At 32.0% G+C, this 16,736-nt stretch overlaps 1 protein-coding gene across 3 annotated transcripts; it reads right to left on the bottom strand.

Moving 5' to 3' along the window:
• Nucleotides 1-10,787: 10,787 nt before the first annotated feature.
• LOC110608994 (disease resistance protein RUN1) lies at nucleotides 10,788-16,435 on the bottom strand. Of its 3 annotated transcripts, none has more exons than XM_021748290.2 (6): nucleotides 16,245-16,435; nucleotides 15,149-15,706; nucleotides 13,795-14,890; nucleotides 13,048-13,323; nucleotides 11,885-12,922; nucleotides 10,788-11,544 (listed from the first exon to the last, which is right to left on the bottom strand). In XM_021748290.2, the coding sequence occupies exons 2-6, from the start codon at nucleotides 15,664-15,666 to the stop codon at nucleotides 11,047-11,049; spliced, it is 3,426 nt and encodes a 1,141-aa protein (XP_021603982.1). In that variant the 5' UTR covers nucleotides 15,667-15,706; nucleotides 16,245-16,435; the 3' UTR covers nucleotides 10,788-11,046. The 3 variants fall into 3 exon arrangements, with proteins under 3 accessions (XP_021603982.1, XP_021603983.1, XP_043810318.1); XM_021748291.2 differs by having other exon boundaries at nucleotides 15,149-15,717; XM_043954383.1 differs by having other exon boundaries at nucleotides 15,149-15,741; nucleotides 16,200-16,435.
• Between the last annotated feature and the right edge of the window lie 301 nt (nucleotides 16,436-16,736).

Here is a 16,736-nt window from a genome sequence, read left to right on the forward strand (position 1 = left end):
GTAATAAAAAGTCAGCATACTTTCTGATATTATGAGCAAAGAAGAGACAGACTAGGTGGGCAAGGCACTATACCCGTGTCCCGAATATCCCTAAGATTGGACACAAACATACACTTCTCAACATCATACTTCCTTTTAACAGAAGTCAGCCGAAGCAGCCCCACCTGCTCAATAATACTCAATTGGGGCAGATCATTACAACCCGGATAGATCTCTCCCCAGCTTAGATCCACCTCCCACGTTCGGCCAGACCCTAATTTCAGCTCCGCCACAAGGAAATTCTCTACCCATCCCTTTATAGAATCCTTGTAGCCCGTGAGAAGAGACAGCCCCTTACGGGGAGAAAAATAATAGAAGTGCTGAACCGCCCTAACCAGATGGAAAAAAGTAACAAACAGGCAGGCCGTGGGTGTAAAACCCCAACTAAGGCAGATAGACTCAAAACAAGACATGAACAAAATGGAATTTGGGGACAGCATTCGAGGAGTTACCCCGAAGTACTCGAAAACCTCTATAAAGAAAGGAGTAAAAGGGAATGGTAGACCAAAATCCCTCTGCTTCAAGAAAAACACTATACAACGATACTCTTGGGGATCCACCAAACCCGGAGGAGGAGGGTAAGGAAGGACTATCCTTTCGTTTGGAAGAGGCGCTCTGATACGATACAGCGGAGTATCTAAGAGCCTCTGGGAAATGTGCTTGGTAATGTTGGAAGGTGTAATATGCGACTCAAGATTAACAACATCAGGAAGCTTTGAAACCGCCATGGAAGAACAAAGAAGCGTACCTGAAAATGCAATAGGATGAAAAAAGCAGTAGGAGTTGCAGGAAGACAGAGAGCAGAAAAGAGCTAGTTTCCTCAGAAGACAGAATTCGAAATGAAAGGCAATAATGAGACGGAACGCTAATCTGAACAGTTTTGTCTTGGAGCGGCGCGATCATTAATTACACTCGAAGTTTACCCTCTCAACGGTTGGATAAATAACCGGTGAGAAGGTAAAGGGGCAAAAAGATGATCGCTGGGCTTCTCCACATCTGTCAAGGGCCATATCCGTGATTACAGTCCATCATACAAAAGCCCATTCGCCATCCACGTAATACAAGCACAGCTCATCAGACGAAGCAGCTTAGTTCACGAAGATTTACCACTTTACCACTCCTATGGTAAATACCGAAGAAATAAAGGGGCAAGTCATGAAAAAGTCTCAAAAGTACAAACAGACGAGAAACATAATAAAGGTCAGACCTGCTCATCGTTTAAAAAGTTATAAGGGCAATCTCGGAATCATACAGAGCTAAGGGCTCAGAGCTCAACTTATGAAATAAAAACAGAGCTAAACAGAAATAGAGCTCACAGGTCGGTCAGTCCAGTTCGGAAAACATAACTTGAGAACTTAGCCAGCTAAAGAGGCTCAAAGCTCAATCCATCAAGTAAAAACCGAGCTTACAGGTTGGTTAGTACAGCTCGGAAAAGCAAGCAGACTACCCAGTTGGCTGAATAGGCCCGGAGCTCGGTTCAATCGACCAAAGGATTTACGAATACGGTCAGTTCAGCTCGGAAAAAACAAAGTTTTGTTGGCTAAAGTTACGAAGAAAGAACAGCTCAAGTATGAGTAAAAAACATGAATTTCATTAAAAGAAAAGTACATTACAGCATGTTATAAAGGCCTAAGCCTATATTACAGAAGGGAAAACTATCCTTAAAAGATTACATGACTCAGATACTTCATCATCTACGTTTACATCATTATCACCTACCACGCTACTCTAGTTTTCAGTGCGGAGGAAATCTCGTAGCTCGGAAAATAAGTTTAGCAGAAAGGCCGAGATCTGCCTCGCTATTATAGGAGAACTGAACAAGTTGATTCCCATAAGCATTTCTCACTGTTCCCCTATAGGTCGGCACCTTGATTGCCCAAATGTGATTCACGGTAAATCCGAACAGGATATAATATCCCAGCTTGTTCGAATGTACCATGAAAACATGGGCTCCTTAGTTACGGCTTCAGGAAGATCGCAGAGCACATATTCGAAGGCATCGCCGGAAGCTTGACTGAGTGCAGCAGATCTCAGTCTCACATAATACTGGTACTTCACACCAAAGGAAACAATAAGCTGAGCATTTGCGCCACTTCCATTTATATCAAAAGCAGATGGCAGGGGCATCGGGAAAATCTCTTTTTCCCTCTCAAGGGAAGGCAAAATTAGAACAAACTTCTTAGCAGTCAGGAATCCCTGTGAAGCCCGAACCACCAGTGGAGGAGGAGGTCGGCCAGACGACCTGGGTGAAATAGTTCCAGCAGTTTGCCGAATGGTCCCACCCCTCGACCGCCCTACCAGAAGGACCCCCAGAGCAACGTTCAGACTCCTCAGAGGTAACCTCAAATTTTTAAGAATTTCGAGCTGATCTATTTTTATCTCAGGTACTGCAAAGAGTTTCAAAACAGAGACAAGTCGAAATAACTTTCTATTAAGATGATAAGAGCAAGATTAAAAGCAAACCCCCGAGACAACAAAACAAACTCGAGCTTACCTCCAGCCATTCGAAAAAAGCGTCAGGAGGACCCTTTGCAGATAAAACAGGAGAACCCCACTGGAAGAAAGAAACAGAGGGAGAACCAGAAAGGAAGAATCTCTCGCTCCAACAGAGGGTTTGAGAATGAAGAAGGACTGGCGTTGATATATATAGAGCCGGAGGCCCTAGCACAGGATAGAGTTATGCTAGACTCTAATCTAACAATGTCAGATGTTCATGGGAAAGGAAAGAAAGGACATGTCCAGATAATGATGACAGGAAAGCAAAGATAACAGAGAACATGAAGAATAGAGAAAAGCCCGAAAGAGGAAAGAGCAGATAGGATTCAGAAACTGTGCAACGACAAAAAGATGAAAGGATGTTATTAAGGCACCTGATCATGAACAGACGCGGTCATAATGGTTCTTGATATTCACCCCCTCGGCAGTTGGGGCAATAACTACCGAGAAGGTGAAGGGGCAATTGATGACCGCTGGATTTCTTCACCCCGGACCAGGGGCTTGACCACAGGCAAAGGCCCATAATGTAGAGGCCCACACACCTGATACACACAACAAGCTTGGCTCACCCAAGACCGGGCTCGACCAAGCTTCTCCACTCAGATCTGCCCAGCCCACGCAAAGCAGGCCCTCTTCTCTCAGGCTCAACGTCCGACCTCGTTCTCGGCCCGGCCCAGGATCCAGAATGATATTCACCAGACAGCCTGGAAGATCCGCAGGAACGTACGCACGGGGAGAATCAGAGGCCGTTACGCATGGTGCAGGCAGCTGATACCCTCGTACGCCCGAATCTGTATGTCAGAGACGCGTGTCCCAATCATGGAGAGGCTTCACATGTCACCAGTCAGCAAAGCGAAATGGATAAAAGGGGAGCCCCCCCCAGATGGATTAAGCTTTTTCTTCAATACAAAAACCCTTGTAAAACCCTATTCTATTGGATCTCAGATCATCAATTATGATTTTATACTATTTTAATAAATAATTTTTTAAAAAATTATCCCATATTTTCGTTTGATTATTTTCCCTACATTTTGGAGTCAAAACGTGAATATATGAATGAAAAGTCTACATTTTACTATAAAATTTCAATTATTTATTAATTTTAGATTTATTTTAAAAAATTATATAATAACCATCGAGTTTTCTATATTTGAGAGGCGAGGTCTAGAGAAAAACAAAGGTCCAAAACCCATTAGACCTTTCTCAAGATGACCAGTCCAACGTTACGTATTCCAGTTCGGCGACATGAAACAGGTCAGACTAATCACGAGCACGGACCCCTCCGAGGAAAGGCTAACCTGGTGACGTGGCAAGAGAGTAGGCCCAGTTGCCTCACAATTCTGTCCGCACACACGCCGGAAGGAATTAAATGGTTGTATAACATGGAGAAGGATTCTGACACATCCATATGTATGAATTTAAATGACAGAAATAAGTGACACCGTAACAGAAAGGTGATCAGACGTCACTAGCAGATAAAAAGAAAAATGATAAAATGGAAGGCATATTTCCTCGCTGGCCAAATTCACACACATACTATAAATTTTATTTTATGAATCTCAGAATATCCAACTCTATGATTGAATTTCACATACTATAATGTTTAATATAATTTATAATTTTTTATAAAATTAATATAAAAATTAAAAGAAGTTTATCTATTAAAAATATATTTTTTTATTTAGTCCACTCTTATAAAAAAATATGAATTGATGATTTTAATAAAATTTATTATTATTTAATAAATTTAATTCTGCTACTACCTATAAATTTATAGTCACATAATAAAAATATAATTTATACAATAAAAACATATTAATATTTTTACTTACTTTTTATTCATTCCTTCGATTTCCAAATAATAAAAAATAAATTTATTTTCTTTTTATTAATTTTTTATTTTCCAATCATCCATGAAAAGAGAAAATAAAAGAGGTAAAATAAAAATGATTTTTCTTTACTTATTTTCTTCCTTCTCTACAATTTTATCCAAACAGAACATTAGCAGTCATAATTTGTCGGTCTGCAAAATTTTACACAACTTTATTTGATTGGGTAGCTCAACTAACAAACTTTTAACTTTTCAAATTACCCAACTAACGAACTTTTAACTTCTCAAAATATTTTAAAATTAGATCTATTTAATTGATTGATATTTTTTTTAACTTTTTCAAAAATTAAAATCATTTCATCGTTTGATTGAGAGGAGTACATAACTTTTTTAGAAATAAGTTATTTAACTTTTAAAATTAGATATAAAGAGACTTACTTTCAATAATCTAGTCAAAGCTAATCAGAAAAGTTTTTTAGATCATGAAGTTCTAATCAGTAAATACTTATTTTATAAAATTAAGATAAAATTATAATAAATTACGATTTTGATCTAATTAATTAAATAAATATTTAATTAAAATTTATATGATTTATTTATTAAAATTTTAAATTATAATTATAATTTATTTATTTAATTATTTAAATAAATAAATAAATAAATATTATTCTACTAAAATAGTTTTAATATGAAAGAGTCTCTAATTAGAATCAAAATCCTTTCTTTTTAAACTCTTAAAATTGTTAAACTTTTTAATTGCTATTTTGTACGAATATGATCAGAAACGGTACACTAGAACAATTTGTAATTTACAATTACCAATCAAAATAAATAATTTCCTATTCTATTAAAAAATAAAAAAAAATATTTTTTTTTTACTTTTATCGCTTTATTCATTTAAATGTGATTTGATAAAATTTTTTTATTTTTTTTATTATGTTTAATTCAATTAAAACTAGCTGCAATATCACAATTCATTTAAAAATAAATAATTATATTTATTATTAAATTAATTATATTAAATTTTGTGTGCTAATAATTTTAGGTGTTTGTTCTAAAATCTTTTCATAGATTTAACGTTATAAAATTTTATTTAATATGGAATAAAATTGTTCTTTCTCCTTGATTAAATATAATTTTAATATTATTAAAATAAAAAAAATAAAAAATAAGAGAGGAAAAGAAGAATTTTGGATATGCAAATCGCAACCAACAGGAGCGCGACCCAGGTGCAGCCATGGCGATGGGAGGACAAGCGACACGTTTGCCCGTGGTCGTCTCCTTCTCGCCGGTGGCGGCTGGTTGCTGCTGCACGGGTGGCTAACGCAGCGACCGAGAATCCTCGATATCGCAGGAGGGGTCGCGGTGCGATTTCGTGAAGATCTCGACTCTCTTCGCGATATCGCTGAATCCATGCCCGCCGGCGTCGAAGTGCTGAAGCCGATGAAGCACAAGAGTTCTGTTGCTGCCAGCGACTTGTGCTGGCGGTTGGCTGTGTAGAAACCATAGGCAGCGGCTAGGGCTTTTCTCTAGGAAGAAGATTGAAGCCAAATTATGATTTGGTCCTGCAATTTTTTAAAGTTTTTCATGTTGGTCTTGTTTGGGCTAAAATTTTTTAATAAAAAATTCAGTCTATAAATTAAAAAGCTATTTAATTTAAAAATAATTTTTTTTATCGATTTGAGCCATTAAAATATTTTAACATTAATTAAAAATTAATTTTAATGTAGTTTCTAATATGATTAGAGACTTAAATAAAATAGTTTTATTTTATAAAATTAATTTTGAAAAATTAATAATTAAAATAATTTTAAAATTACTGTTAAAATTAATTTTTTAATATAATTAGAGGTCTAAATAAAATTATTTTATTCATGAATTATTTTTTATTGACATCAAAATTAAAATATTAAATTGTTGGATTTTTAATTTTAGCATAGAAAATCAATAATAAATATAATATAAATTAATGGTTAACTTTATATTCATTTAATATGATTAAATTTGCATGATGGATAACTTTCTAAAGTTCAATCCGTATGGATGGATGATTTGATTAGCTTGATAATTTTTAAATAAGGTATGTGTGTTTGAAAATTACGTGAAATATTGGACAGTGGAGTCCCTTTTTATTTTTAGAAGATGAAAGAAATTGTTACTATATTTTTAATCATCAATTTTAAAATGCAAGATCGTGATTTTTAAAATTTCATATATTAGGCCTTTCAAAGCTAAACGTGAGATTCGACCACCACACAGCATTTTAATAGCTACAATATATTACTATAAAAATCAATCTAAAGCTGCAACAAGAAATTATTATATTATATATTTAAACTGTGGTGGTAAATCAACAATAATAATTTGAAATTTGTTATCTGTTTTCGCTGTTATAATATAGGAAAGTGTAGCTAAAATTATAATTTTACTATATATAAAATAAATTTTTTATTAAAATATATGATTATAGATAGTAAAAAATTAAATTTTCTTTGCCACTCTATTAATTTAGTAGTATTAAGATAACAATTTTATAATTGCTGCTACGATATTGTTGTATAAACTTTAAAATATATTAGTATATAAGGTTTTAAATTAGGAAATGGAGAGCCATTTTTCTCTATGCTAAACCAAGGTATACATTATGAGATTTTTGTTTTAATATTCCTTGAGCAAAAGGGATTGTCCTTAAGTGTTTTAAATTGTTTTTCTTTAAAGATCATTTTGAGCTTTGAGCTTTAAAGAGTATCCAAGCTTGAGGTCTCCTTAATTTTCTCCGTGATTGATTCTTCTTTAAGTGGCAAGTCCAATCATACTAGGTATTTGATTTTATGTTGGTGTGTATATGCAGGGAAGTCAATGTTACTGGAATTAAGAGTTTACTTGCAAGATTTTCAGAATGACTTTAAACCCAAATGATATATGGACAAGATTTCTTTGTAATTTTCTAGTTAACTTTAAGCTTTAAAGTTGATGGAACTGGCTTAAAGTTATTTTTGGTTTTAATTCCAAATGCATTTGATTTTTGGGGTTTGATTTGAGTTACTGTAGTATCTTTATGTTTACTGAGTTATAGGTTATTTTGGATTGCTTAAAAGTTGCTTTGGTTTTGAAAAATTTCTATGCAATAAAGTTTTGTATTAGATTTAGGTTCAGCAGCTAAAGACAGGTTTCAGCTGTCAAAACTCTTTTATCCTTGACAGCCACTTAGGCAGTCCAAACTTAAGTTTCAACTCTATCCAAGTGACTTTCAACAACTAGAGGTGTCGCCAAAAGTTAAACTTTAAATTTGTTTTAAAGACTTTGCTAAGTAAAAGACAACTAAAATCCAATTTTAATCTTTCATATAGTCTTTTAATTTATTATTTTTACATGTTTCCTATAAGTGAAGAAATTTTTGTAAGCTAAAATCAAAGTTAAATTCTCTTATTTAAATTTTTGTAAGCTAAAATTAAAATTAGATTGTATGCCTCTAAATCATAAGTTCGTTACATTCTTGCATATACTCTTTGTTAATAACTAGTAAATGTTGGATAATCTACTAGCCTATCATATATTATATATGTTGAGACCAAATTAAGTCTTTAATTACATTCTTAGTTCTAAGTTAAGATAAAGACCAGGAGAGGACTATAACTATATTCCTAACTCCATGGATTATGTTATGCTATGTTATGTTCAAGCGAAAGATCTAAGAAGTTCCGTGAAGGTTGAGCACAATAGATTGAAAAGATTACTAGTGACAAGTTTACCTTTATATAGCTCGTTTGTATTATGCCAACATTAATTTTTGCATACAAAATAAAATATCATTAAAATATATTGTCCTATTCATTGAGCTATAAATGTGTAGCTTATCTCGTTCTTTAAACCCTAAGTGTAGAGCTATAATGAGATAGAGGAGAGTCTAAAAGAGGATATCAAAATTAAAAATGTATTTATGTTATAATTTATGTAATAGTTTTAGTTGAACTTGCAATAATTGTTATGGATGAATATTGTGATTTATCCTTCGTATATTTATTAGTTTTGTTATGTAATATGATTGAGGATCCTCATAAAAAAAATATCTCTTGATTAATGTCGTAGTTTTATTTTTTTTTGTTATAGTTTATTTTATGAAAAATAATTTATCTATTAATAATTTTCTTAAAAAATATTTTTAAGGAAATAATTTATTTTTTATTATTTGATTATAATATTAAATATAATAATTATCAATAAATATCAGTGCATAGAAAATATAATGATGGTAATAACAATTTCAAAATTAAATAAAATGACTTTCTCTTACAAAAAAAGTTATTTTCCTTAATGATCTATTTGTTTTACTGAAAATTTTTTAGAAAAATATTTTATATATTTTTCTAATATTTTAAACATTCAGAAAAATTAATTTCTTTGTTCAAGGGAAATTAAACTATTTTTAAGTTAAATAATTTTTTTTTAAAAGAAAAAGTTATTTTACGGATTGAGAGTCCTATTAATAATTGTATACATAAATATATTATTATTATTTTTAATTTTTTTTAACATTATGATCAAACACTGAAAATAAATTATTTTCTTAAAAAGTATTTTTATAAAAAATATATTCTAAAAATGAGTCATTTTCCGCAAATAAATAGAATTTAAAAATAGCTTAATTTTCGGCGATAAACTATATTTCAGTAACAGTTTTTTTTGTGCTGTAAATGTTAGAAATGTGGAAGATATTTTCTAAAAGTATATATATGTTTTGAAATAAATTGTGCATAAAATGAGGAAAAAAAGACATATAATTATATATATATGTTTGACATTTATTGTTTTGAGATTTATTTTTTTTAGGAATAAGGGGTTGTGGATTGGTCTAGTGGCAAGGTGATGACTGTAGATCCAACAAGAGAAGAGGCCTTGTGCCTCACAAGAAATACTGATTGAATATAATTTCAACACATTTTTATACTATTTTTAGCATTGAATTGAGTATTTTTCTATTCAATTTTATTTTTTTTATTATATTTCACAAAAAAACAAAAAGAAAAAAAGATTTAATAAAAAGTGACTTAAAAGCACTAAAACTGACTTGGGAATATCGTCAAACTAGTGCTAAATAAGGAATATCGTCCACTGATAGATTGGTAATCTCACGATTATAGGCGTAATGGAGATAAGCTGGACTATGCTTGGGAATGGTAATTCCGTGTCGAGACTCGCCCTGTCCAAGGGAGAGCGAGTCTTGCTGATGAATAAGGTATTAAGGTATTTGGGTTTCCCTTGCCTTAGACTGGACCATGTCTCCTACTTACTGGATCCTTATCACGTGGACCTATCTCGCAGTGACAGATTACGATTTATTTTGGGCTGTTGTTATGTAACATTAAGTATAAATTAATATTATTTTTATATATGAAATTAGTTTGTATTTAAAAAATAATAAAATATTACATTTGACATTGTATCTAAACGGTTACATTTTAATTTTTAAAAATTGACTAAAATTACACTCAAATGCAAATGTTGAACCAATTAATTTAAATTTTAAAAGTTTGAATTAATATGTAAAATAATATACACGTTGGATTTTTTTCAGTCATTTAGTCATTAGTTTATATAAAAAATAATAGTCATAATACACATGTCATACTAGTTAGATTATCAAATTGTCACATAGACTATTAAATTTAAAAATTTATAAATTGGCTAAAATTACACTAAAATGTAAAGATTGGACGAATTAAAAATTAAAAGATTTGGATTAAAATATAAATATGCGCAAATATTGGACTTTTTAAATTAATTGACCAATTATTATTTATAATATATTTAATTTATTATTATGTCTTGTAATTTTAAATAATTTATTGATGTAAAAAGTTATAACTAATGAATTTTACTATAATAGTATAATAGTATAATCATAATAAAAAATAAAGTCAAAATAGCTACTGATGAGAAATAATTCTAATTGTAAAATTTATCCAAAATACAGCTAAAAGACATCATATTGATTGCCTATCAACTATCAATTATTTTTTTAAATTTTTATCAAACACTTTAATTTAACTATTTGGATACCTATTAGCTATTAACCATCTAAACCAAACATCCTCTAAATATAAATTGAAGGACCTTATTTAGCAAAATATGAAAGAGACTTTTTTGAATTTTGATGAAAAGTTAAGGTACTTATTTAAACTTTTTTTATAAAGATTTATCAATGACTCATCACTCTCCAATGACACATCCCTCAAAAATAAATACATAAATTAAAATCTTTTGAGTCATTTAGGTTGTGGTTCCTTCATTTTTTAACGTATCAAAATTATTAGGAACTACGTCCAAATTTTCTGTTGAAACAAATGCATATTACTAGATACCGACTTATTAATCAGAATAATTAAAAAAAGAGAAAATAATAAAAAAAGTGAAAAGAGAATAGATATAAAAAATTTAATTTGATCCGATTGAAAGGTCTACATCCATAAATAAAGGAGAGATAAAATTACAACAACAAAGTGCGATACAATCTCTTCAGTTCTATTTTTTCTTCAATTCTAATCGCAAAACTTTTGAATCGATTTATTAAAAAAATATATTTAAAATTCAAGCCACATAACAAACCTATTCACGTCAAGGATTTCTAATGATTGTTTGGTGCTCTATTCACTTCAAGGCTTTCTAATAATTGTTTGGTGCTACTCTTCCAAGTCTTGTGAGTATGCATAGCGGAATCCACACTTCCTATATTCCACTTCTAAATTAGAAAATGCTGTTAGGGCCCAAAATGAAAGTGATCTGCCATTGGGGTCATGGCCATCCAATGAAGCAGTCTTACTCGACCTTGCACCCACTAGCCAAAGATGATCTAACCCAATTTGGGCAGAGTTTTCTTCTAAGGTTGCTGAATACAATGAAGGATCTATTAAAGCATCCTTACCTTGATCATTCTTAATGCCACAACCTAGAATAAAATAGCCTAACCTTGTTTTCTTCTTATAGCCATAATTGGAAGAAGCTGAAGGTCGAAGTATAAAATTAGCACAAATAGCAATTCCCATCAAATTATCATTATTCCGATGTGGGGGTAAATCTAAACTTACTGAAGATCCCATGTTCTGATTTTTGAACCATTCTGGAATTTCACTTCCAGGAATACAAACCTCAAACCTGAAGGATGCTTCACTAGAAAGTCCCTGCACCATAAATGCTAAGATACTTAGTCCCTCTTTGTTTGTAGAAAATAAATTATATTTGAAAAATATTTTAGTCGAAAAATATTTTATGTGGAAATAATTTTTTACATTTTGGCAAAATAACTTATTTTTTATTGTTTAATTTTAATTTAAAAAAATATATTAATAAATTTATATATAAAGATTTTAATAAGAATTTTAAAATAAACAAAATCGCTTAATTTTTTTAACCATAAAAATATTTTTTTATTGATGAAATTTTTTTATTGTTTCAATGCTGAGATAAATGGAAGCTTAAATGTGTTTATATGTGTGTGCACACACAAGGAGAGAGAGATACCTTCAGATGTGTTTTCAGCAATTTGCATGCCCATCTGCTCAAATTATGATGATCAACCAATCTATGGCAATTGAAAAGATTTAATTGTAAGTCCCGCGGAGTGCAAGGCTTTAGAGGATTTGGGATATTTTCCAGTGCAATACAACCACCTGCAAACACACGTTTTACATTTGCTGGGAGTTCTGGCAGTGATTGAAGCCATTTGCAATCAACCAATCTTAGGACTGTGAGACTTGAAAGTTGACTGATGCTAGCAGGTAGACTAGCAAACTTATTAAAACTTAAATCCAAGACCTTTAATGACGATAAGCAACCAATATCACTTGGAACTACTACTACTGGAAAATTGCAATTGCTTAGATTTAGAGATGTCAGGGATTGCCAACTTGAGAAGTAGTTAAGAAGAGAACTCCATGGTTCCGATGGTTGGACTTCACATCCCTGCCAAGTTAATCTCCTGAGGTTTTTTAACAGTACAATGGAAGATGGCAATTGCCTCACGGCAGTCCCACTAATATCAAGTTCCTCCAAGCATTCTTCATTTCCCAACTTCCCAGGAAATTTATCAAATTTTGAGCAGCCGGAAAGAATGAGAGTTTTGAGAGAAATGTAATGAAAAATATTGCTTGGAAGACTGATAAGTCTTTTGCAATTTCTCAGATTCAACAGGACAAGGCCACTCAGATGTTCAATTGACAATGGCAGTTCTACAATAGCAGTCCCCTCTAAATGCAGCTCCAATAAGTGTTCCATATTTCCTTTAATTTCAGGAAACTTCTTCAATTTAAAGCAGCCAGAGAGAATAAGAACTTGTAAAGATGGCATTTCAATGCTGATTGGAAGTGTCTGAAGACCTATGCAATCTTTCATATTTAAGATCATAAGCCATTTGAGAAGAAATATTGATGGGTGAACTTCTATTAAGCTTGTACAACCTTCAAGAACTAGTTTCTCAAGGTGCGGTGCTCTAGTGAAATCAGGGGTTCTTCGTAAGGCTTGTGAATTGCGGAGATTGATATATTTTAACCCATCTAAAGTCTGTTGAAAACATAAGAAGGAAAAAAGTTAAGACTTTCACTGTATTCAAAGAAAAATATTAGCAATTTTTCATCACTCACTGAAGAAAGAAAGTAAAAACAAGCATAAGTACTAGATTATCTTACTATGATTCCACTCCACAGTTGTTTGATGCAGCTACAAGGCATTCGCAGTTCAACAAGTTTTTCTGGTTTGAAGCATGACGGTAAAGATTTCAAGGGGTAACCATGCCATTCAAGAAGTCTTATCTCATTAGAAAGGAATTCTAAGCCTTGGGAAAGTTGCACATTCTCGATTTTGAGGAGTCTTAGCTTGCGCATATTTGACAAGGCTTTGGCACTCAAGTTTATATTTTTTCGTCCCAAAAAGTTGGCACTCATCATTTCAACTGCTTCTGTTCCCTGACAAACAAAAGCTAAGGATGAGTTAACACATAAATATATTCCTTGGTTTAATCATGTGATCAAACTATGTTACTTGAGGTGTTAGAAATGAGTGTATATCTCTATATCTGACTCGTCAACTTTCAAAATAAAAAATACCGGAATATGGATCTAAGTCAAAATATATAGTGTTTGAATACGTTATGTAGTATAAAATAAACTAGATTAAAAAAAATTATAAAGTTATATAGTAATAATTATAGTATGGATAGAAGATTAAATAATATCAAAAATATCATCCAAAATATAACTAAATAACTATTTTTGTCTAAATACATTATTTTCATTTTGAGAGAAAAATAATATTTTATTAACTATCCATGAATATATCACTCAAGTGTCCGAATGCACGAGTATGTATCGGACACATGGCAAAATGAAGAGTCGGAGTATCAGACTCGTCAAATACATCATAAAAGGTCTACTTACTGAATTTTCAGTTAAGACATGATAGACATCCTTATCAAACGATAACCTGCTGCGCTTTCCAGGCTCATCAGGTGATTCTTTCCAAACAATCTTTTGACCCATTTCTTGCAACAAATCATGCATCCACAATGTATTCTTCCCAATAATAGTTAATAGAGATTTATCAATGAGAACTCGAATTCCAATAGCTGCATGAAAACCAAAACTATCAAGCAAACTCATTACATAATCTTTATCCAACCCTTTGAAAACACATGCGATATCTAGAAATATCTTCTTTTCTGTTGGTTTTAGTCCATGAAAACTTATTTCAAGTCTATCAAAAATTTCCTTTTCAGAATCTTCTTTTATTCTTCCCAGTGCACTAGTCCATTCATCTAAGCTTTTACCATAAAAAAAGCTTCCAAGAACTTTAAGAGCCAATGGAAGTCCTTGAGCATATCTCACAATTTCTTCGGACAGGTCTATGAAACCTTCCATAGGATTGTCACTCTTAAATGCTTTCAAACTAAATAGTTTTAAAGCATAGCAGTGATCTAGTTTCTCCATCTTATACACTTCATCTACATTATGCTGATCAAGCAAATGTACATCTCTGGTAGTGATTATGATTCTACTTCCTAAGCCAAACCAATCATGATTTCCAGCTAAATGTTCTAATTGGTCTCTTTTATCTACATCATCAAGTACAACAAGAACCCTTTTGCGACAAATTCTATTCCTTATCATATTGCTTCCTTTGCAAACATCCCATATTTTTATATTCTCTTCGTTCAAGATTTCAGAAAGAAGCTGATGTTGAAGAGCACATAGACCACTTTTCTCAGAAACCTCCCTAACATTGGCAACAAAGCTGCTAGATTCAAATTGATTAGATATCCTATCAAAAATTTCTCTAGCAAGAGTAGTCTTTCCAATCCCACCCATACCATGGATGCCTACAATGCGAACATCGTCAAACCTCATAGCTAAGCATGAATTCATTTTCTCAAGATGATCATCTATTCCAATAAGTTTCTCACTTGGGGCTGAGACAGCATGATTCAATCTAGCAAGTATAGCTTCAACAATGTCTTGGATCAACTCCGTTTCATGCCTGCAAAATCGAGGCAATACATGTCAGAGGATTAAAGAAAACTTGATCATGACGAAAATGAAATGCCATGAATGAAAAATTCAGTAAAAACATCAAAATAAAGATCATAGCATTATAAAAAAGAGAAGTAATTAACAAGAGTCATCATAATAGCAACTTTCAGAGAAGGTTTGGATTTTTTTTTAGCATTATATTAACCCATTCCTTATTTTAAATATGGACTGGTCTCTTTCATCATTTTCTTGGATACAATAGTACCTGTTGTGTGAATCCCATCCAGATAGATTGGCAACCTTTGTCAGAGTAGTCCTCCACTTATTAACCTTTTCTGCATTTTGCCCAAAATCTTCATCATGCTTAGCAAAAGCTTTCTCAAAATACCCTTTTTGTTTCCGTACATCAGAAGGGTCAACATTATAGAATATTGGAAAAATGATTTGTCCCTTAGTGTTCATGCAGTCAAGAATCTTGACAAGTTCATCCAAGCACCAGGTTGATGAAGCATAATTTCTAGATAAAACAACAATTGAAAGCCTTGAGTCTTCAATTGCTTTCAAAAGTTCTGGAGCAATTTCTTTCCCTCTTTGAAGGCTTCGATCATCCCTAAAGGCAACAATTCCCTTTTGATTTAAAGCAGCATACAGATGATCTGTGAAGCTTGTGCGGGTGTCTTCACCTCTAAAGCTTAGGAACACATCATACTTCCATTGTCGGGTTGAAGAAGGTGAAGAAAATGAAGCTGAAGCTGAAGCTATTTGGATCCCCATGGAAGCCATCAAAGATTAAAAGTGTGAATTCTAGCAGAAGCTTTCTGATCTGAAACCAATCTTAAAACTATCTTGTTAAACTGGATCCAGATCACAAAAGAATGAACAGATAGCACTAGCAAGAGTAGATAAGCTAGAAAAACAGAAAGCCAATTATGCCTTGAAAACAAAAATAAGTATAATAGATAAAAGTGTTAAGTGCAGATGTAGTGCTAGAAACACAAAGGGTTGTTAGCTCAAATTAAAAATCTTTGAGTATTTTATTGCATCACTTTTATTTTTTATTTGCAAAATTTTATTGAATGAATCTAGGAAAAATTTAGCATGACTAAACTAAGCCTGAAAATAATCCTTGCATCCGTCGTACAGTTGTTGTATGCGAAGTGAAAAAATGAGTACAGATGTTGATAGAAAATAATATTGTCAAACTACCTTGTTAAACTACATCCAAATCTCAAAAGAATGAACAGATATTGATAGAAAAATGATATTGCAAGAACTCATAAGCTAGAAAAAGATAAATCTACACTATACCTGAAAAAAAAAAAAAAAAGTAAATTAGATAAAAGTGTAGATTCAGTGCTAACCTTGAGAGAATGAGGCAGACAAAAGGGGAAAATACAAAGGGCTGTGAGCTCAAATTAAAGATCTTGAGAATGATATTGGAATTGATAGACGCCTCGCCTCTGAGATCAGTTTCAATGCTATCTCTTGTATAAAGCTTAAAAGCAATGGCTAACATCAATTGATGGAGAAGTCTTTTTCTTAGCAAGCCGAGTCAACAATAATTTTCTAGCTTCATAATAAAAGCAGGAAAAAAAAAAGTAAAGTGCATTTCTTCAAAAAAATAATAAATTATTCTTAGCAAGTCAATCAACAATAAATCCAACGTTTGGAAAATTTTAATGGGAAATTGGAGAAAAAAATAAGAGACAAAAATGAAGAAAAAAAATCCTTTATTTATTTAATTTCTTTTTTTGAATGAAAACAAAATAAAAAAAATGAAAAATGAAAATAATTGCATATTTCCTTATTTGAAAACTTAAAACTTATGAAAATAAACAAAAAAATGTCTTAAA

Source organism: Manihot esculenta, chromosome 2, assembly GCF_001659605.2.
Source record: "Manihot esculenta cultivar AM560-2 chromosome 2, M.esculenta_v8, whole genome shotgun sequence".
Taxonomy (NCBI): domain Eukaryota; kingdom Viridiplantae; phylum Streptophyta; class Magnoliopsida; order Malpighiales; family Euphorbiaceae; genus Manihot; species Manihot esculenta.

What these genes read in the sequence shown, in the direction of transcription:
- LOC110608994 (XM_021748290.2), bottom strand. Translation starts at nt 15,666, where the DNA reads ATGGCTTCCATGGGGATCCAAATAGCTTCAGCTTCAGCTTCATTTTCT. An exon ending in AACTGTGGAGTGGAATCATA is followed by an intron (nt 12,923 to 13,047) that starts GTAAGATAATCT and finishes TGTTTTCAACAG; the next exon opens with ACTTTAGATGGGTTAAAATA. An exon ending in TGCTGAAAACACATCTGAAG is followed by an intron (nt 11,545 to 11,884) that starts GTATCTCTCTCT and finishes TTTATGGTGCAG; the next exon opens with GGACTTTCTAGTGAAGCATC.